The sequence below is a fragment of the Microcaecilia unicolor genome, chromosome 6, assembly GCF_901765095.1.
Source record: "Microcaecilia unicolor chromosome 6, aMicUni1.1, whole genome shotgun sequence".
Classification (NCBI taxonomy): Eukaryota; Metazoa; Chordata; class Amphibia; order Gymnophiona; family Siphonopidae; genus Microcaecilia; species Microcaecilia unicolor.
Genome location: NC_044036.1, coordinates 132,446,404 through 132,469,404, shown reverse-complemented (window position 1 = coordinate 132,469,404; position 23,001 = coordinate 132,446,404). Strand labels below are relative to the sequence as shown.

The window sequence follows — 23,001 nt, the reverse complement described above, 5'->3', positions numbered from 1 at the left end:
TAGGTTGTGAAAGTGATTGTATTAGGTTTACGAAGGTGTTGAAACTTAGCTTTTTAGAACTTTGTAAAATTAAGTACTATGATGGTGTGTAACTGGATGTTTAGATAATTACTTTATGTATTTGTATATATCAGATAAAGAAGAGAGACTCGGGGAATTCCTTCCTCATTTCAAAATGCTTATAACCTTGCAGTGTGACGTTGTCCTTGGTGAAATGCAAGGGCCATAAAGCAGAAAATTGAAATAATATTATAGATGGATTTTTTTAAAGCATGTTCATTATTACAAGCGGTAATGCAAAAATTTTAATACCTTCATTGGCACAGATTCTCCCAGGCTGCTTTTGATCTTAAGGAGCTTCAGACTTTCAATCCTGAATTTGTCCACCCTTCAAGTCCCTGCCACTATTTTCCCTATTGTGAATATGGGTATGTTTTTCTTTAATAAATCAGGTGCACTGTTTGTTTGCACTGCAGCAGAACTGGCTCAGCTTTAATAAATGAGCCACTCTCTTGTCAATGTGAGCCCAGGAGAGGAACTGTCTCTTTAAATCTCGGAGTGTTGGCTTGGAAAGAGCCCCTCAGTTTTCACAGCTCGATGCCTGAGTGAGCGAAAAAAAGCGAAAAAAAAGGTCTTCCTCTGCAGGAAAGGAAGGGAAATGCCTGGCTGAGAAACCCTGGCAGTCAGTAGGGGAGCTGGTCGCTGGCTGTAGCAAGCTCGGGGCAGGGACAGATCGCACCAGTCAGAGATCCATTGGAGCAGGGAGGGGATGATAGCTCCAGGTGCAAATTCAGCCCCCCCCCCCATCCCCTCCCCTCCCGGCTCGGCCACAACAAGCTCTGCCATTCCTCTGTTTAGGAGCCCGTGGACAAGACTTTTCGGGCTGCATTTCCGATTTGGGCTTACTGCAGAGTGTGAATGTCTCAGCGGAGAGACTATGATTCAGAAGATCGCAACAGCTGGGTTTTAGGAAGATGAACTCAGGTAGGTGAAAGGGGAGGAGAGGGAGGGAACTCAGATTGTGCCACTGTTATTATTCTTCCCCCCCCCCCCCCCCCCCCATATGGAATTTTATTGTAAACTACCAAAAGCTTCTGGTTTGTGTGATATATCAAAATAAAATTGTCATCATAATATAAATGCATTCTTAAACTGCCCTGCATGGTTCTGACTTCAGAGAAAAGCCAGGTCAGAAAGCAGCTCCATATCTTCTCCCCACCCCCACCTCCTGTGCTTTGATTGACATGCAGTTTCCAGGAAACCATGCAGCCCTCTTTTCAGCAGCTGGAGCAAAAATCAGCCTACTGCGGTGATTCCCGAACCTGATCCTGACCTGGAGGCATCCCAGCCAGTCAGGTTTTCAGGATATCCACAGTGAATATTCATGAGAGATTTGCATGCAGCAGAGGCAGTGAATGCAAGTTTCTCTCATGAATATTAATTGTAGATATCCTAAAAACCTGACTGGCTGGGTTGCTCCAGGACCAGGTTTGGGAACCACTGACCTAGAGAGTCACTGAATTAGCATCTGAAAGGGCTCCCCCTAAACATTTGGCCCTAGGCATGTGCCTAGGTTGCCTATGTCTTAATCCTGCCCCATCTGCCAAATTATCCAGTTCCAGGAGGAAGGCTTTTTAAAAGTACATCCTAAAGCAATGTGTCATGTGTAGCCCCTGGTTCTACTCATTGAAATCACTGCCTCAGATTTCATAATGCACCAGAGGGCTGTCTTCTATGCCTCATCTAATTTACCTGTGGTGTCCCCCAAGGATCTATATTATCACCAATCTTATTCGGTATTTTCATGGACTTGTTAGCCACACTGATCATTTATGTATTTTATTTATTTAGATTTTGCTCACACCTTTTTCAGTAGTAGCTCAAGGTGAATTACATTCAGGTACTCTGAATATTTCTTTGTCCCAGGAGGCCTCGCAATCTAAGTTTGTACCTGAGGCAATGAAGGGTTAAGTGACTTGCCCAGTCTGATGACTTGCAAATACTAACCACGATTGTTTCAGCAATACACGAAAACTTAGGCGTCATTGCAAACTAGCTGTATTCCCACAAACTAAAACTCAATCCTAAAAAAGACAGCTCTTGTTTTCAACCACAAAGAGTATGTTCACATACGTCCAATTAAGGCTGGCGTCAACATTAAAATAGTCAATTTACTGTGGATTTTACGAGTTATCATAGAGGACAGTCTAAGTTTCCAATCTCACATTTCTTTAAGTTGAAATTGATATACTCAGTTCACTCATTCTTGAACCAGAAATCTCTGTATTTTACTAATATTGTCAGTTGGATTGTGATTCCCTTTTTCAAGCTGTGATGACTACAGTTTATCCAGAACATTAATGACTTCTGATTATTCCCTCATTTAAGCATATACGGATTATCACTATGTACATAAGTACATAAGCATCGCCATGCTGGGACAGACCAAGGGTCCATCGAGCCCAGCACCCTGACACCCACAGCGGCCAAAAGAACAAGCAATTTGTCCCGCCCATCCTAGAAATACTGTATTATTCCCTCGTCCATTCAATAACATTCTATGGCTTTTTCCTCCAGGAAGCCGTCCAACCCTTTTTTTGAAGTCCACTAAGTCAACTGCCTTAACCACTTTTTCCGTCAGCGAATTCCAGAGTTTAACTACGTGTTGAGTGAAGAAAATTTTCCTCCAATTCGTTTTAAATTTACCACACTGCAGCTTCATCGCATGCCCCCTTGTCCTAGTATTTTTGGAAAGCGTAAACAGACGCTCCACATCAACCTGTTCCATTCCACTCATTATCTTATAGACCTCTATCATATCTCCCCTCAGCTGCCTCTTCTCCAAGCTGAAGAGCCCCAGCCTCTTCAGCCTTTCCTCATAGGAATATTCTACCTACCTACCTACTTACGGCTTGAATTTTCCTTTCAGAAATTTAAGGAATGTTTAAAAGCCTACTTAAAAAAAAAAAGCATGTGGACCTTGACTTGTTTGGACGTGGAACCACACAGCTGGAAACCTACTGGCTTCTTGATCCTCTGTTTTCGAATTATAGCTTTCTTTTCATCTTCTCCTTCCAGATTTTATTTTATGAAATCTTAGTTTTGTAAACCACCTAGATAGCATCCCAGATAAGCAGTATAATAAGAAATCCTTAAACCTGAAACTTAAAAAATCGAGGACTGGCCATAAAATTTCCCTTGCCAGGTCTGTAAATATAGCACATCAGTTAAAAGTGGTGGTGGTGAGGCTCCATTAAGATTTTTTAAAAGTACAAGTCATGTCAGTTATAAAAGATATACACCTTATTAGAAAATCATGTACAAGCATGAGGAATTAAATGTATTATAAAAGGAGACCAAGTATTAAGACTCGAAAAGAATATAACACAACCAAGAAATAAGTAAAGTGGTGCTTATTTCATTTCACTTACTCTTCTGTGCTTTGCCACGAAACTTAGAGTATTCTAGTTAGTATTGCTGCTTCAAAATGACTTTTTTTATTCCCAGTAATTCCATGAACCTAACAAGAACTCTGCTGGCTTGCTTTTAAGTCTCACCATGCCTAAGAGAGTAACGTGCTATGACTACAACCTGGAGCAGGAAATGTCTACTGATGACCAAATTAAGTGCTACAAAGAGAGAGACTTGTTCAAGACATATTACTTTAAAATTGCAGCAAGGACTTTTGGTCCCCCCAAATCTAGACGCCGAATTATCATTGCACCCCCCATGGGGAAGCCAGATTCCAAACCTGTTTCAATTCTGGGCGCAGAACAGCAAGGCAGGAAGGAGGTGATGGTTCCAGGGATGGAGTCACTTTCTGAGCAAGAAACCGTGGAAGAGGAGTTGCTTTCATGGATATCTGAGAGAAAGAAATTCAGAGTGGAACTGGATAGGTTTGCAGATCTTCAAAAGTGGCTGCAGAGAAAGCCTATCCTGACTCAGATGGAGGCTGATGTGCTTGAACAACTGAAGAGGTCCTACATGGAAAGACCATGGTCAGATCTTTTACAGGTGTGCACTCTCTGCTTTCCCATTGCATTGTAGGAGGCACTACAAGGGGCTCAGCCAAAGTCTAGATATAGGGACTGTTAGGAGAAGCAAAGTTGCTTACATGGCACCAGGAAAGTTGTCACGCAAGGGCTTATTCACACATTATAGAGTTATCAGATGATCCAGATTGAGGCAAATTCAGGATCTGGTTGTGTCTGTCTTTGATAACCTGGGCCAGCTGGTAACCTTGAGGCCTTTCTGCAGTCGAAATGCCATGTGGGAATTACGGAATGTAAAGTACCTACTTTTATAGTATATTAGCGTAACTACAAAATTACATATCTAACATTTAGGCACAGTCTTAGATACTATGTAACATACATTATTCTGCTAAATTACATGCATAAGTTTGGGTCCCACCAATGATCTGCACATTCTTTGCCCTTGTGTACACCCCCCCCACCCAAAAATACACACATACATGTAGACATGTATGTGTGTATGTAGAAACATAGAAACATGACTGCAGATAAGGGCCAAATGGCCCATCCTCAGTAACCACTAACTCCTCCGTTTTCTAAAGGATCCCACGTGCCTGTCCCATGCTAGTATTCGCACGTAGGTGAACTCATATGCGAGTATGTTCTAGCATGCTAAATATTTACATGTGTAAATGCACATGTATGTTCTAGCATGCTAAATATTTACGTGTGTAAATGCACATGTATGTTCTAGCATGCTAAATATTTATTTATTCATGACATTTATACCCCACATTAGCCCGAAATAGACTCAAGTTCAATGTGGCTTACAAACAAACAAATGAAAGTGAATAAAACATAATAATGTACAGAATATAACACAAATTACAATAAGTTCAAGAAGCAAATTAATACATCTGCAGTAAGTAACCAGGGATTTAGCCTATCTCAAGGACAAACAAGTAATTAAGGGTGGATAGGTGAGCACGTAATTAGGCAGGATTAGTTGGGAAATGAGATTAAGAAAAGGGTGTGGGTAAAATTCAAATAGAGTTCTTTGCATTCAGAAAGGCCAGACTGAAGAAATGTGTTTTTAGAAGACTTCTAGGTAATCATCTGCAAACTTGATTGATTTAGGAAGAGAATTCCAAATTTTTAGGCCTTGATAGGAGAAATTGGCAGAGTGAATTGTTTTATATATCACGTTCTTACAGATAGGGAAATGTAAGACAAGGTATTCTCTAGATGATGAAACAGCATTACGAGGGGGTAATTCACTAACATTATTCATATTATTATTACACACTAGTAAAACATGCCCGTTTCTGGCACAAATGAAACGGGCGCTAGCATGGTTTTCCTCCCAAACCCCCCCCCCCTCACCCCTTCGGCGTTGTGAAGGCACTGACCGCCATTGTTGCGGACCTCGGCACGCCACCTTCAATCTGCTGAGTTGTTGGTTGTGAAGCCACTGACGCCATTGCTCCGCCCTCGATGTCATCACGTTTGACGCGAGGGCGGGGCCCCAACACAGTGTTTTCGGTGGCTTCTCCACCACGAACCCTTGGAACCGGAAGGAAGTGCCCGGAGGACCTGACAGTGACGTCAGTGTCCTCAGAACGTTGAGGGTGAGTTTTATTATATAGGATATGCGAGTATGTGCTAGCATTCTAAATATTTATACATGTAAGTACACGTGTGTATGTGTATTCTAAATATTTACACCTAGTGTAGGGGTGGTCAGTCTTTACAAGCAGAGGGCCACATGACTGAGTACTCTCCCTTGTGGGCCACACACAGAAAATTAACAAATGCACCATATAATTCACTGCCAACAAAACTCAATATGATGATTGAATGATTATTACCTGAATGTTCTGTTACTGTACACTTTTGTCCTTTCAGACATTTGCTAACGCTGTCAAACAAGTCTGGTCCCGTTGGTGCAGTGGCCTAGGCAGTCCTGCTATTTTGGGTGGGCCCTTCCAAAACTCGCCCTCTCCTTTGTCCTGTATCTCTCCCTCCCCCACCCCATGGTCTGGTAACTCCCCCTCTCCACTCTACCTAAGAACTGTCACCAGCAGCAGCAGTGGTTCATATCTACTGCCTGCACCAGCCCTGCAAGTTTCCCTCTGCTGCTTTCATCCAGTGAAAAAAAACAGGAAGTGACATCAGTGAGGGTGGGACGCAGCAGAGGGAAGTCTGCAGGTCTGGTGCAGGCAGTGGATATGAACCACTGCTGCCGCTGGTGACAGTTCTGAGGTAGAGTGGAGAAGGGGGTTTTAGAGAGAGGAGGAGTTGCCGGACCGGGGGGTGATTCGCTGCTGCCAACGACAACAATTCTGAGGTGAGAGGGGGTTCAGAGAGAGAGAGAAGGGGGGGGGGAGTTGCCTAGCTGTGGGTGGGGGAGGGACATATGCCGGATCCAGGGGCAAAGAAGAGGGAAACGGAGTAGCAAGGCAACTGCCTCTGAAGTGTTTTGAGGGCCTAATTGGCCACCCTGTGCCAATCCAAGCCCACTCGTAACTTCGCCACTGACTTATTGTGTCCCTCAATTCTTCCACTGACAACAAAACTCTGGTTAATGACATTTGTGCAGGCCATTTTTCTATGTATACATCCCATGGTTTTGTGGACCATATAAAATTCAATGGCAGGCCTCAGGTTGCTCACTTCTGCCCTAGCGGTTGCCTCCTCTCTGTGTCCCCACCGCCAGTATCCAACTCTCATTTACATAAGATGCTATGTAAGCAGTAAAGTGGGTGAGTTTGGTTCTCAGTACTGTGCCTGGCAAAGTTTTTCAGAATGATTACTCGTCACAGCAGACTCAGCTCCGCTTTCAACTCCATTTTGCTACTCCCATTATCCAGAGACCCAGCCCTGAGGCCCTTAAAACCTTGGATCAGTACCTGAGGGAGCAAAAGCTGCGACTGGTGGAGTTATGCAACCAAAGTGATAAGACCACGAAGAAGAAGAAGAAGATTTCTAGCTCTGATCTGAAAACCACGATGAAGGAGGTACTCGGAAAAGATCAGAAAAGTCTCCGCTCTCGCACGATGCAGTCTGGAAGCTGCCAGAGCTCTGCTTTTCTTTCTCAGCCTCACTTTATTCTGATTTTCCCTCACTCTCAGCATTTTTCCTCTCATTCTTACAATTGGTTTAGAATTTGTCATTGTGGGTTTTTGTTCTGTTTTTGTGCCTAGGCCGATGTCCCTGTAACAGACTTGCAGCTGGATGACCTGGTGGTCTCTCTCAGCTCATCTGAATCAGATTTACTAAGCTATAAATGTCTGGCTGTTGGGCACAAAATGTGGAAACTGGAAGCCAGGGAAGAACGGAGAAAACGAAAGGCATCAAAATCAGGTAGGACAGTCACAAATAATTATGATGTTGGTTGGTTGATCGTTTGACTTCTGCCTTCTTCAGTTACCCGTATTTCTGTTACTTTATCCAAAACATACGTGGGGTGATGCCAAGAATAGCTAAAAAATGGGGAGTGATTGAAGAAAGCATGTGGAATGGTCAAGAAATTGACAATGAAGATTTAAAACAGAAAACTGCAGACTTGTATATATGAGATGTAAAACCTCAAGGGAGCGGGAAATATATACATAAGAATTGCTGTACTTAAGGTTGCCGAGAGATGGTACCGGGCCTGGGACAAAAATATGCCCTCTGCTGCCACTCCGCCTGCCCACTGCTGACTCCCCTGCTGCCTGCCAATATTTCTTTTCTTTCCCTCCTCCCCTCGGCAGTGTTCCGGCTGCAGGCAGCATCAACAAAGATGCAACTTACCTCTGGGTGGCCTCCTCTGCTGTGTGTCCCACCTGTGCGGACATAGGAAGTTGTGTCAGAGGAGGCGGGACAAAGCAGAGGGAACACATTGCTTTCTTTTTTGATGCTGCCAGTAGCTTGCAGGAACACTGCTGAGGGGAGGACACTTACGTCTGGGCCTGGGGAATTCCCCCCCCCCCCGCCCCCCCCTCTCAGTGGGTTGGCTGTATTGGGACAAACTGAAGGTCCATCAAGTCCAGTATCCTGTTTCAAACAGGGCCAATCTAGGTCACAAGTACATAAAACAGATTTTATGGTGCTTAACACAGGAATAAGAAGTAGATTTTCCACAACTTCAACTTAATAACGATTTATGGATTCGAGATGCATTTCCCTCTGGAGCTAACAGTAACACCTGAGGAGAAGTTCTGTGGCTATATGTCAGTGTTATTGTTAGCATTAATTATTCCCTCTAGGAGCAAGCACCATTTCACGTTATTAGAGTACAGTGTTGCTTTCTGTGTTTTGAATTTTATGCAGCGATGCTAAGCATAGCAACTGAATAGAATCATTGACTCCTGACACACAGTCCTGTTCTCCAGTTGCTTCATTGCATAACTGTGGTTGCATGGATTGTTTCTCACCTGATTCATTTTGATGTTGCCTTCTACATCAGTGGCACTCCTTGTTTTTGTTTTTTCACCTCACTGCACTTTTCTCTGACCTTTGATTTACAGGTTTCTAATCTCATGAAAAAAAACCCTTCTTTACCCTGAAACAGTTGTGTAATGTTCGATCACTTTTGGGCTGTGGAACCTTGAGCCTTCTCCTCCAATTCCTTGGTGCCTTCACGGGTAGATTATTGTAATTCACTGCCTGAGGGTTCAAACCTCTTCCACATCAGAATACTTCAATCAAACTGCTCTTTGGAGCTAGGAAATATGAACACATTACACCCCTTTTTTTCACATTCTGTTCAAAATCTTTGTCATTACCCATCAGGTTTTCTATTCCAGCTTACCTTCCTCCTTGTTCAGTCTACTAACACCATATTTGCCCACTCGCTTCCTTTGTTCCTTCCAACACAATCTTCTGGTCATTCCACCTCACTCCCAGGTATGTTTAGACCGCACTAGGGCTCCTACCCTCTGGAATAGTTGCCCCTGGATATATATATCTGAAGACTCCTCATGAGAAACTCAGGTCAGCTTTGAAACCTACTTTTTTGGCCAAGCTTTCCCTCATTAATTTTTTTTGGTTGTCTGTTAGTCTTGACTTATTCCACAGCTTCCAACAGTATCTCTTGTTTACTTTCTGCCCCTCCCTCCTATTGTTTTTCTTTATTATTATTCTATGATTTAATATTACCCTATTATAATACTGTAATCTAGGTCGCCTTTTTGTTTTCTCCACTTTCTGCCCTTCTTGCAAATTGTTTTTGTGAACTGCTTATATCTATTGTTGGCTTAATGGTATATCAAATCACCTATCAGAGCATAAAGTACTGTATATATTTTTTGACCCAGTACAACTAAAGAATTCTTTAGTTGGGGAAAAAAAATCTTCTTCAGGTTAGATAAGGGGTTTAAGGGTTTGATGAGGGATTATAGCTGTAATGTTTAGGGTGATTTCCTTGTTTACTTACAGTATTTTATCTTTTTTGGGGGGGAGGTTGTCTTCTATTTTTCCTCGTAATATTAACTTTATTTAAAGTGGATTATTATCTTAACTTTGTATTTTTGGGTTGTTCTTTTTGGAGATTAAGGAGCCCTTTTACTAAAGCTTAACTCGCAGTAAATGCTAAGAAGGTAATTTTACACCTAACAAGCTTCTAGACTTTAGTAAAAGGGTCCCTAAATGATTAAAACTAAAACGAATTATAGAAGTTTTGAACCCACAAAGGTAGTGATGACGAGGTAGAGTCTGAAGTATGGCTGTAGGGGGGGAGGGGGGTAAGACAAGTTGGATCGGTGTTATCTGCTGTCACGACTGTTTGCAGAAATCCCCTATGATTGTGCTTCCCTTTCTTCAAGACTTGCTTGTGTGTCTGCTCAAGTTTTTCTCTGCAAGACATTGTAACATGATTTTTTTTTTGTTTTAATCAAAAGGAGTTGATGACACTCATCTAGTTGCGGATGACCAAGTAAAGACACTATCTGGTGCTGGCCGTGTGTCTGCTTCCAGCTCCCCGAGCCCTGCACCCCTCTACTTGCACAGTAGTGAATCCTCAGCCAGCATATCATCATCATTCTTACTAGTTCCTCCTGTCAGCCTGGAAGAAGGGAAACCACTAAGTTATGAAGAGGTGGAGGACATTGGGAAGGCGTATCGAGAAAGAAGGAAGCAGGCAAAGGTGCCCTGAAAAACACATGCAACAGGGGTCCTCAGCAGCTTCAGTTTGCAGCCCTCATTCAAGTCCTGCTTCTGAATGTGGCTGCAAAAATCCTAGTTTGGGGGTAGGAAGGGAGATCCAGGCTGTTTTTCAACAGCAGCACAACAGATGGATGAACAGTCCATAAATAATGAGCTCTGAAAAAAGCCTCAGTTTCATTTGGCTGGAGAAATAGTACTTCCTTAGTGGCCATTCCAGACCGCTCAAGATGCTTGGGTTATGCATGCGTACCAGCAGATAGAGACTGAACACTGACTCTGAACACTGTACAAAACCCGTATGCAGTTTCTAGCCAGCCAGTATTTCTCAGGCTCCCAGCAGGTGTTGGATGTGCAGCTTGTGGAGTCTTGCTGGTCTAGTAGGCCCTGAGTGGACATCATAGGATTTTTTAAATTTGATTTTGGGGTCTTGAACCTATGGTACTTCTTTTGGTTGCACAAAAAGAAAAAAAAATATTTACCCGTTGCCTCTGCTTTATTGTTAAGAGGGTGTCGGTCCATGGGGACCACTTGTTCCCCCAGGAGTACTACACCCGGGTCCCTCCCCCTCAAGTGGTCACCCCATTCAGGGAATCTTGTGTGCTTCGGCCCTAGCTCTGCTTGGTGCCTTGAGTGCTCGTTCCTCCTCCAGCTGCGAGCCAAACCAAAACAAAAAAACACAAAGACCAAAGGTACAAATGAAAGTAAAGCCACAGCATTCAGCAGAATTGTGAGTTTTGTACAGTTAGGAGGTTTTCTCTGTCAGGTTTGCTTGCTTGTCCCCCTCCATTTTACCATGGAGTGGAGGAGTGGCCTAGTGGTTAGAGCACCAGTCTTGCAATCCAGATGTGGCCAATTCAAATCCCACTGCTGCTCCTTGTGATCTTGGGCAAGTCACTTAACCCTCCATTGCCTCAGGTACAAACTTATTGTGAGCCCTCCTGGGACAGAGCAATATCCAGAGTACCTGAATGTAACTCACCTTGAGCTATGGTGTGAGCAAAATCTAAATAAATATTGGCTATTTTTTCTTCCATTTGCATTTTTTGCTTTCCTGACTACCTGCTTCTCTTAGCTTTTCCAGATATTGTCACCTGTCTTCCTCTTTCTGCAATCTTTTGCAGTTTATAAAAGTTTACCTCACCTTTTTAGCTGCTACTTTTGGAAACCTCCCTTTCCTCCTACTTTTATTTACTTTCTTTACAAAAATGTTTGTTCCTTACAATAGCTCAGTTTTGCCCACTGCTTTCCAATTTCTTCCAGATGTTTACATCCAGACAGCAATTCCTTGAGGTAATCCACCATCTGCACAAAGTTTTTTGTTTTTTAAGTCTAGAATCTTCACTTTTGAATGAACCCTCTCCACACCTATCTTAATATTAAACCACACCATCTGATGATCACCTATTATAACACCAGAAACACTCTCCCCATTAGTAATCACTAAGTCCCACGTGGGTTCCATTACCAACTGCTAAAATAGTTCCCCCTATAGAGAATCCAGGATCTCCCTGCTTCTAAAAGACCCTGCAATTGGAATACCCCAAATGAACATCTGGCATATTAAAATCACTTATTAGTAGTATTTTCCCTTTCACAGCTATATGTTGAATATCTTCAATTAAATCTCTGTCCATTTCTTCTATCTGTGAATGAGGCCTGCATATGACATCAATGTAAATACATTTGCCATTCCCTCTTTCCAGAATGACCCACAGTGCCTCCTCTTTACCCTGTAGGTCCTGCAATTGTGTGGCTTTAATATTCTCTTTAACATATAATAATAATTATTATTATTTATTTATTGCACTTGTATCCCACATTTTCCCACCTATTTGCAGGCTCAATGTGGCTTACAAAGACCTGTTATGGCATCACCATTCCAGGGTAAAAGATACAGTTGGTGTTACAAAAAGATCTAGGATGACAAAAAAGATCTAAGCAAACAGTTATAGAAGTATGACTTTCAGGGTGGAGTGGTGAAGTGTTATAATTAAGCTATGGATTCTCGTTGTAGGCCTTGCTGAAGAGAGAGGTTTTCAGAGATTTGCAAAAGTTAGTTATTTCGTTAATTGTTTTCAAGTTAGTTGGTTAGTTAAGTGCTACTCCCCCTCCCTTTCTTCCTCCCCTGTCTTTCCTGAACACATTATAGCTCATTATAACTACAGTGGTGGAAATAAGTATTTGATCCCTTGCTGATTTTGTAAGTTTGCCCACTGACAAAGACATGAGCAGCCCATAATTGAAGGGTAGGTTATTGGTAACAGTGAGAGATAGCACATCACAAATTAAATCCGGAAAATCACATTGTGGAAAGTATATGAATTTATTTGCATTCTGCAGAGGGAAATAAGTATTTGATCCCCCACCAACCAGTAAGAGATCTGGCCCCTACAGACCAGGTAGATGCTCCAAATCAACTCGTTACCTGCATGACAGACAGCTGTCGGCAATGGTCACCTGTATGAAAGACACCTGTCCACAGACTCAGTGAATCAGTCAGACTCTAACCTCTACAAAATGGCCAAGAGCAAGGAGCTGTCTAAGGATGTCAGGGACAAGATCATACACCTGCACAAGGCTGGAATGGGCTACAAAACCATCAGTAAGACGCTGGGCGAGAAGGAGACAACTGTTGGTGCCATAGTAAGAAAATGGAAGAAGTACAAAATGACTGTCAATCGACAAAGATCTGGGGCTCCACGCAAAATCTCACCTCGTGGGGTATCCTTGATCATGAGGAAGGTTAGAAATCAGCCTACAACTACAAGGGGGGAACTTGTCAATGATCTCAAGGCAGCTGGGACCACTGTCACCACGAAAACCATTGGTAACACATTACGACATAACGGATTGCAATCCTGCAGTGCCCGCAAGGTCCCCCTGCTCCGGAAGGCACATGTGACGGCCCGTCTGAAGTTTGCCAGTGAACACCTGGATGATGCCGAGAGTGATTGGGAGAAGGTGCTGTGGTCAGATGAGACAAAAATTGAGCTCTTTGGCATGAACTCAACTCGCCGTGTTTGGAGGAAGAGAAATGCTGCCTATGACCCAAAGAACACCGTCCCCACTGTCAAGCATGGAGGTGGAAATGTTATGTTTTGGGGGTGTTTCTCTGCTAAGGGCACAGGACTACTTCACCGCATCAATGGGAGAATGGATGGGGCCATGTACCGTACAATTCTGAGTGACAACCTCCTTCCCTCCGCCAGGGCCTTAAAAATGGGTCGTGGCTGGGTCTTCCAGCACGACAATGACCCAAAACATACAGCCAAGGCAACAAAGGAGTGGCTCAGGAAGAAGCACATTAGGGTCATGGAGTGGCCTAGCCAGTCACCAGACCTTAATCCCATTGAAAACTTATGGAGGGAGCTGAAGCTGCGAGTTGCCAAGCGACAGCCCAGAACTCTTAATGATTTAGAGATGATCTGCAAAGAGGAGTGGACCAAAATTCCTCCTGACGTGTGCAAACCTCATCATCAACTACAGAAGACGTCTGACCGCTGTGCTTGCCAACAAGGGTTTTGCCACCAAGTATTAGGTCTTGTTTGCCAGAGGGATTAAATACTTATTTCCCTCTGCAGAATGCAAATAAATTCATATACTTTCCACAATGTGATTTTCCGGATTTAATTTGTGATGTGCTATCTCTCACTGTTACTAATAACCTACCCTTCAATTATGGGCTGCTCATGTCTTTGTCAGTGGGCAAACTTACAAAATCAGCAAGGGATCAAATACTTATTTCCACCACTGTATATCCCAGTCATGGTTCTCTGTGAGCCATGTCTCTGTATCGTCACTAAATCCAAATCAGCCTCTTCCATCACAGCCTCAAGATCTAAAACCTTATTCCCATACTTCGGGCATTAGTATATACTGCTTTCCAGATGTTGCCCCCTTTTCCCTTTTATTTAGAGGTATTTAATGCTTCACTTACCTGGGGGCTTTGATCACCCTGTCCCAATGATTCTAGATTAAAGCCCTCTTCAGTAGGTTAGCCAGTCTGCTGCTGAAAATACTTCTTCCCTTCTTTGATAGATGGACACCATCTCTACTCGCCTCAAGGCCCATTCAACTAGAGGCCTGGCTTTGTGGGTGGTAAGTAGTTTGATTCTGCCTATGGACATTTGTAATGAGGCAGTGTGGTCTTCCCTTCACTCCTTCATGAAACACTACTGCATTGATTTGCAGGTGTCTCAGGATGTGGCGTTCAGAGCTAGGGTTGTGGCATCTGGTCTCTCTGAGTCCCACTCTTGATTGCTTTGGTACTTCCCAAGCATCTTGACCAGTCTGGAATGGCCGCTGAGGAAGGAGAAATTAGGTCTTACCTGCTAATTTTATTCCTTTAGGCCTTTGAGACCAGTCAAAGGCCCACCCAGAATTTGGAAGAGCTTTTGGTCGTGTGCTTTCGAGGGGGGGGGGTTCCTTTAAAAAAAATTGTTTTTTCGCGGTCTAGATTTTATTGGTTTTCATAGTCTGTTGCTGCAGTTTCTTTCTCACTGTTCTCCCATATATAAGATTTTTTTTGTTTTTAAACCCTGAAAAGAAGGAAGTCAGGAACAACTTTCAATCTTTCAGCTGGACTCCTACACTTTTTGGTGATCTAGCTGTAGTAGTTGATTGGTGATCAGGAGTCACAGAAATTTGCTTGATATGATGCTGTGTTGGGGCAAGGGCAGGGGCTTTAGTGCATTCATCTTCTTTACTAGTGAAATACTGGCTGGCTGACTGGCAACTGTATAGGGGTTTTGTACAGTATTCTGGGTCAGTGTTCTTAATCTCCACCTGCTGGCAGGCAAGCATTACACAAGCATCTTGACTGGTCTGGAAAGCTTAAAGGAACGAAAATTAGCAGGTAAGACCTAATTTCTCCTTTTGTCCCAAGAGGCAGCAGAGAGCCCCAGAGTGAAAAAGTGTCATAGCAACATGGAATCCCCATGACAGCAGCATGGAAGCAACCGTCTCTTACGTGGTATGGTGTGATAGAAATGGGGAATCCCCCAAGGGACAAATGTCATAGCAACACTGAACCCTCAAGGGATGCAGTGTGGTAACAGCAGGGAGCCCCCAAGGAGCACAGTGTGATAGCACCAGTGAATTCCCGAGGGGCTGAGGGGCACAGCACAGTAGCATCATGGAACCCCTTCCCTCTAAGGGCACACTGTAGTAGCATACAGCATCGCCAGGAGCACAGCATGGTAGCAATATGGAGTCCCTGAGTGGCAGAGCGTGATACGGGGAACTCCCCAAGATGGAAACTGTGCAATAGCTGCATGACACATTTCCTATCACACACTAAACTCATTTTGTCTCTTTCTCCCTTAAGAGTAACACTCGGTTACTGGAGTGGTTGGAGCAGTGCCAGGTGGTGAGAACAGGGATTTCAGCCATTGACAGACACTGTATGCCCTCAACTCTGGGTTCTGAAACTGGGGAGGCTATTGATAGCTTCAGAAGAAGATGCTTCTTCGAATACCTGAACATCTTGCGTCTCTGTGAGCAGTACGGCGTCTCCCTTTCTGAGAAGCTGCTACAGAAAGGTAAAAAGAGGAAGAGAGGAGAGGCTAGGTAAGAAATGAAAATATTACATCAAGACTGGTAATCGGCATTACTTTGCATCATCTCTTGTGTTTTGCTTTTTTCCTGAACAGCTCTTCTATATCCTGGAGACAAAATACTATATGATCCTCATCAGATGGGGAAGAGCAGACGGACTCAGTTCCCCTTCTCACGCTCAGGCACCCTCTCACGCTCAGGCACCCTCACATCTTCTGGGTGGCTTCCATCACGTGACTCCAAGATTAGGCAACCTAGGGGTTCTCCTTTACTGTCCAGCAAGAAAGCAACCAGTGGTCAGTATCCACAGCAGATGACCAGGCAACGTAAGATGCCTTCCTCGACTTCCAGCATGATGTCAATCGTTATGCAGAAGACTGGGCAGCCTAGGACCAGTAGTCGCTCAGGCAGTCCCTTAAACAGACTGGCTACTTCAGAGCTCCTGAAGGCCAAGAAGGATGCAGTGACATCACTCTCACTAGACAACATGAGAAATGTGGGCTCTTCTAGAGGACTGAGCAGTGGCTATGTGAAAAAGCCCAGGTTTGTTTTATTTGCATTCATGAATACTATAGCGCCTTGGTGCCAGCTGGTTGCAGTGGCTGCTTAAGCAAATTTTTTCACTGTGTCCAGGGAGGGATCTTAATGCCTAAATTATTTCAGAAAATTAGCTCCTATGATGTACCATATATGATACATTTCTGTTGCATATTGAAGAGTATGTTTTCTTAAGCTAAGGATTCTCTCACCTCCTTTTGTAAAAATCTCTTAGTCCACCTGTACCACAATGCAAGTATTTCTTGTGTGTGTATTTGCTTATTTGTACTTTCCATTAGTTTTTATTTGATTTGATGGGCACCCAGAAATTTTCTTATGGGCCCTATAAGGGGCTCCAGATCCCTGATTGAAAACCCTTAAAGGTGGAAAGGTTCCCTCCCTACCCAAGGAGCTTATGAGTCATGGTACGTGCAAAACTAATCCACATGGAGGCGCTGCTCCCTCAAAAATCAAGTGAAGGAAGAGTAAGGAAAGCCAGACAGATCTTTGATAAATCCAGTACCAGTAAAATGAAACATGATTACCATCTGTGTGGCACGACCCCACTGTATTTCTTAGTGCAACACAAAACACAATCTGCTGTTCTTGAAAGTAACCTGCCTTTCCAGCAACCCATGAAATCATGTTCTTGTGCTTTTCTCTGCAGCTCACCTTTTCCTTCAAGAAGATATGTGAAATGGGTGAAGGAGATTATTCGAGGGAAGTCTAGGGGGAAGGAAAAGGCAGTGGACTGCTGGATTTCATTTGAGAAATATGAAAAGATGATCAAGTCAGTTTCAGCTTGTGTAACCTCTCACTTTACTGCCTTGTATATCATGTCAGCAGTTGTGTCAGCTTGTGTAACCTCTCACTTCACTACCTGGTGTATCATGTCAGCAGTTGTGTAACCTCTCACTTTACTGCCTGGTATATCATCCTGCTTATTTTCGAAGGAGATGGCCGGCCATCTTCCGACACAAATCGGGAGATGGCCAGCCATCTCCTAAACCCAGCCAAATCGGTATAATCGAAAGCCGATTTTGGCCGGCTCCAACTGCTTTCCGTCGCAGGGCCGTCCAAAATTAAAGGGGGTGTTTCGGAAGAGTACGGAAGGTGGGACGTGGGCGTGGTTACGAGATGGCCAGCTTTGGCCAATAATGAAAAAAAGAAGGCTGGCTCTAACGAGTACTTGGCCGGCTTCACTTGGTCCATTTATTTTTAGGACCAAGCCTCAAAAAAGTGCCCCAATTGACCAGATGACCACCGGAGGGAATCGGTGATCACCTCCCCTTACTCCCCCAGTGGTCACCAACACCCTCCAACCCCCCTCCCCCCAATTTTTTTTAAATATTTTTTTGCCAGCCTCTATGCCAGCCTGAAATGTCATACCCAGCTCCCTGACAGCAGTATGCAGGTCCCTGGAGCAGTTTTTTGTGGGTATAGTGCACTTCAGGCAGGTGGACCCAGGCCCATCCCCCCCCCCACCTGTTACACTTGTGGTGGTAAATGGAAGCCCTCCAACCCCCCCCCCCCCCCCAAAAAAAAACCCCCACTGTACCCACATGTAGGTGCCCCCCTTCACCCCTTAGGGCTATGGTAGTGGTGTAGAGTTGTGGAGAGTGGGTTTTGGGGGAGATTTGGGGGGCTCAAAGGGAGCTATGCACCTGGGAGCAATTTTTGAAGTCCACTGCAGGGCCCCCTAGGGTGCCCGGTTGGTGTCCTGGCATGTCAGGGGGACCAGTGCACTACAAATGCTGGCTCCTCCCATGACCAAATGCCTTGGATTTGGCCGGGTTTGAGATTGCTGGCATTAGTTTCCATTATCGCTGGAAACCAATGCCGGCCATCTCTAAAGCTGGCCCAAATGCTGAGATTTGGCCGGCTCTGACCGTATTATCGAAGCAAAAGATAGCCGGCTATCTTATTTCGATAATATGGTTGGGACGCCGCTTTACGGGGCTGGCCATATAGATGGCCAGCACCGTTCGATTATTTATTTATTTATTTTTGTTACATTTGTACCCCGCGCTTTTTCCCACTCATGGCAGGCTCAATGCGGCAGGCAATGGAGGGTTAAGTGACTTGCCCAGAGTCACAAGGAGCTGCCTGTGCCGGGAATCGAACTCAGTTCCTCAGTTCCCCAGGACCAAAGTCCACCACCCTAACCACTAGGCCACTCCTCCATGTCAGCAGTTGTGTCAGCTTGTGTAACCTCTCACTATACTAGCTTGTGTATCATGTCAGCAGTTGTGTAACCTCTCACTTTACTGCCTGGTATATCATATCACAGTTGTGTCAGCTTGTGTAACCTCTCACTTTACTGCCTGGTATATCATATCACAGTTGTGTCAGCTTGTGTAACCTCTCACCATACTAGCTTGTGTATCCTTTCATTTTACCATCTGCTGTATCATCTCATCAATCCATTTCTCAGCAGGATTAGACCCTGGTCTGCCAAATATCTGTATTTATTCATTTTGCAAAGAAAGAAGTTTGGGCCAGCTGGGGAGATATTAGGTTCTCTCTTGTGAGGATTTATTCTAGGACAGGATCTTATGCAGAATAGAGCGCTCTGTGTTTTAAAAAGCTGTTACTCCATTATCAGAAGTTATCCAGGTGCAGTAAAAAGTGCTATCACTAGGGGCGCCATTTTGGAGACAGCACAAGACGGGGCAGGGACTACTGTGGATCACTCCTGCTCGATAACCTCTGGACCACCTATTAACCTTGTGGTAGGCCCTTTCGGAGGGTGAGGGCTCCAGGGAGTACATTCCCAGAAAAATAAAAGAAACATCATTAATCTTTCTTAGACCTCAGTATAGAGGGGGTGTGAAAACAGCAATTAAGGAGAAAAGCTAAGCATAAATTTTAAGGTAAGGCTTAACACGATTACCCACTCAATATTACTATTACATCCAACTAAAATCAAGCTAATTTTTTCACATCATGAAAGGCCTTCAACTGTTCAGGTAAATGTATATTTGGACCCTCCAAACCTAACCAGATTTAGAAAATTACATGCCTTGACCTTATCTTACCTATCCTCAAAATATTGAAATGTGTTACTGAACCAGAAAAGGACCATAACTCATTTTGGAGCATTCCACAAACAGTTGAAAGCCTATCTGTTCAAAATACATGTTTTACAAAATGTACAAGAATCAATGACTACCAGAACTTAGTTTATTATATGACTACGAAAAAAGGCCTGTTTCTCAGCGCAATGAAACGGGCGCTAGCAAGGCTCTATAATGGTAGGGGCCCCCTCTCTCCGTCCCTCCGAGCTGCTTGCCTGCCTCCGTGTGACCGTCGGATGTTGTTCGTGGTTCGCTCTGTGTGGGGAGGGTTTTTCTTTTGCTGCGCCTCCGTGCCTGTGCCGTTTCGGGCCTCGAGTGTCATTGCTCCGCCCTCGACGTCATCACGTTTTGAAGCGAGGGCAGTGCAGACACTCAGGGGCACACCGGATATCTCGGGTGCCTCAACTTCCGTGAAGGCTTCATTAGAACGTTGGGGTTGCCTTTTATATAGAGAGATGATATTCAAGCCCCCTCTCTCCTTGTTGTAAATTTCACTATGTAACTCTGAAGAATGTACTTCTTTTCTTGATGTAAGTCGTATTAAACTCTATATAGGAATATTGGTGACTAATTAGAAATAAAGTAAAGTAACCAGGCACTGTATAGATATGCCAACAAGAAAGAAGATCCAATTCTCATAGATAAAAACTCCTTTTTACTCATTCCAAAAATACAAAGACTAAGGGACACTCAAGGAAGTTACATGGAAATATTTTTAAAACAAATAAGAGGAAATATTTTTTCACTCAACAAATAGTTAAGCTCTGGAACTCTTTGCTGGAGGATGTGGTAACAGTGGTTATCATATCTCGGTTTAAAAAAAGGTTTGGACAAGTTCCTTGAGGAAAAGTCCATAGTCTGCTATTGAGACAGACATGGGGAAGCAACTACTTGCCCTGAGATTGGTAGCATGGAGTATTGCCACAATTTGGGTTTCTGCCAGGTACTTGTGACCTGGCTTGGCCACTGTTGGAAACAGGATACTGGGCTAGATGGACCATTGGTCTGACCCAGTATGGCTACTCTTATGTTCTAGTGTACTCCTAACAAATTATTTAGGAGAGGGTTAATGCCAGAAGTATATGCAGAGTGCATTTCATCACTTGCAAAGAACTGCCGGAGGTAAAACCAGCTTTGTGGGTTGTGTGTACTCCCCAAAGGCAACTTTCCAATCTTGTTTCATTTTATGGGTAACACAATACTCGACAGACATCATGTTTCCACCCTATATATTAATTCTCACCTCCAACGTTCTAATGTGCCTGGTACCGTGGCTCCCTCGGAGATGGTCTGCTAGGCAGTTTAGAATGCACTGACGTCAGTGATGTCACTGACAGCTGATTCCAAGGCAAGGGGAGGAGTACTCCTCCCCCTGCCTACCAATCAGCTCTCAGTGTCCCCCCCTCGGCGCAGCACCCAAGCCCCTACCCCCCTCAACGCATCACCAAAGCCCCTACCCCCCCCCCTTGGGCACATCAACTCTCTCGCCACCCACAGCCGCCAATACTAACGCTGTCCGGCCACTGCTGCTTCTCCTGTGGAGCAGCAGCGGCCGGTACAAAAAGAAAAAAGCCAAAAAAAGATTTTTAACTTGAAACGCAGCTCCGTAGACAGCCATGTTTCAGGTTTAAAATCTTTGTTTGGCTTTTTTCTTTTTGTACTGGCCGCTGCTGCTCAACAGGAGACGCAGCAGCAGCTGGACAGCGTTAGTATTGGCGGCTGCGGGTGGCGAGGGGGTTGATGTGCCCGAGGGGGAGGTAGGGGCTTGGGTGATGCACTGGGGCGTAGGAGTTTGGGTGATGCGCCGAGGAGGGAGGGGAGGGTCGCTGGACATGGGTGGCTGCAGGGGGAGAGGAGGGTCACTGGACATGGATGGCTGCAGGGGAGGGCAGGGAAGAGGGAGGTGAGGAGGGGGTCCTGAGACCAGATGGGTGGCTGCAGGGGAGGGCAGGAGAGACAGAAGGGACGCTGCAGGGGGACAGGGGGAGAGGAGGGTCGCTGGACATGGGAGGGCTGCAGGGGGGGCAGGGGAGAGAGGTGGGTCACTGGACATGGGTGGCTACAGGGGGGGCAAGGGGAAAGGAGAGGAGGGTCGTTGGACATGGGTGGCTGCAGGGGGCAGGGGAGAGGAGGGTCGCTGGACATGGGTTGCAGGGGGAGAGGAGAGTTGCTGGACATGGGTGGCTGCAGGGGGAGCAGGGGAGAGAGGAGGGTTGCTGCACAGGCGTGGCTGCAGAGGCAGAAGGGGGTTGGTGGGGAGGGGGTCCTGAGACCAGATGGGTGGCTGCAGAGGGGGCAGGGGAGACAGGAAGGACGCTGCAGGGGGGGGGGGGATTACCTTGCTAGCGCCCGCTTCATTGCCTACCGAAACGGGCCTTTTATACTAGTGAATAATAATACAGGAAGACAAAGAGATTCTCTAGTCACAAAAGTTTCCACTGACCAGAGTATTGTCATATTAACACCCTCCGCCCCCTCTTCCTATTTCCTCTTTGCTACAGACATGTCCTGTACTAAGGTTAAAGTCCCTAAAAATGTTTTGCCTAGTTTATCCTAAGTTCATCCATGACTGATGTGTCCTTTCTCATTCTCTAGAAACCTGAGAAGTCAGTACCCTCATCTCTTCCTGTCTCCACGGTCAAATGCCTTTTGGCCAGGGCAGCTTTTGGACAAATTGCGGCTTTACCTTCCAAATGAGAAGCGACGATCAGGAGACTGTCTGTTTAGCTATGTGGAACCAAAATCCTTTCTTTAACCCACAACTGATACAGCTGTCACCACACCCTGCAAAGAACAGGACGGGGACTTCTGGAGACACTTAATTCATAGTTTAGTCTTGTTTGCCAGAGCTAAGGAAATGTATTGGATTCTTCAGGACTTTCATCCTGGAAACATGCATTATATAATTACTCATTGTTTAAGGAGAGTCAATTGTTTGATTATCTTCAGCTCTGCAAGAGCAGGGAGCTCAGGGTGAACAGTACCAGACAAGCAAGGGCTCCTTTAGCTGCCATTACATTACAGGTCAAGGGCTGGATATGCAGGTGTTCATTCACCTCAGGACACTGGTCCTCAAAGAAAACCTGCTAGGTCTCCTTTTTCTATCCTTTTTGACTGGTATCTGTATAGAATGTGAACTGAGGAGTAAGTTACACTAAGGCAATGTCAATCCTACCTAGTCTGATGCTCGGGAGATGATGTTGAGAGAGCTCCATGCTCTGGCAGTAAGTAGAGATAAGGCTTTATCTTTGGTGAGCCCTAGGCAAACCAGTGTGTTAGGCCTGCATCACAATATAAATACATTTCAAAACTTTCAAAAAGGTGCCCTGTGTGGTTCTGACTGAAGAGGAAACCCAGCAGAGAAGAAAATGTAGACTCATCCTGCTAACTGGAGAATAATGCACAGGGGTTGGAGAGAACAGATAGACTTCTGTGGGTACTTCTCTCTACCCCCCATCCCCTCCATTCTGCTTTCTGCCAGCAACTGCCTCACCAGGTCAAAAGACTGCTTTGGACACCATTGAATTACACTTTAGGCAAGTTATTGTATTGTATTGTAACATTTATACCCCGCGCTTTCCCACTTATTAGCAGGTTCAATGCGGCTTACAAATATAACAAGTTTACAAGAATACAAAATGGGTAAAACAGCAGAATATAGTATATAAAAAGGTGGGCAATAAAAAGTGGGTAAGATGGGTAAGGGAGGA

General features: G+C 44.7%; 1 protein-coding gene across 1 annotated transcript; it reads left to right on the top strand.

Moving 5' to 3' along the window:
• The first annotated feature begins 3,603 nt into the window (after positions 1–3,603).
• Positions 3,604–22,890, top strand: EFCAB12 (EF-hand calcium binding domain 12). The gene is made up of 8 exons (XM_030206647.1): positions 3,604–4,014; positions 6,845–6,991; positions 7,178–7,337; positions 9,857–10,101; positions 15,448–15,661; positions 15,773–16,220; positions 16,882–17,004; positions 21,887–22,890. Exons 1-8 carry the CDS (start codon positions 3,604–3,606, stop codon positions 22,044–22,046), a joined length of 1,908 nt encoding a protein of 635 aa, XP_030062507.1. The 3' UTR covers positions 22,047–22,890.
• Positions 22,891–23,001: the final 111 nt, after the last annotated feature.

Bases quoted from the DNA above. Each gene is read 5' to 3' on its own strand.
- EFCAB12 (XM_030206647.1), top strand. From the start codon at position 3,604: ATGTCTACTGATGACCAAATTAAGTGCTACAAAGAGAGAGACTTGTTC. The intron at 7,338-9,856 runs GTAGGACAGTCA...TTTAATCAAAAG, and splicing joins ACGAAAGGCATCAAAATCAG to GAGTTGATGACACTCATCTA. The intron at 17,005-21,886 runs GTCAGTTTCAGC...CTCATTCTCTAG, and splicing joins AAATATGAAAAGATGATCAA to AAACCTGAGAAGTCAGTACC.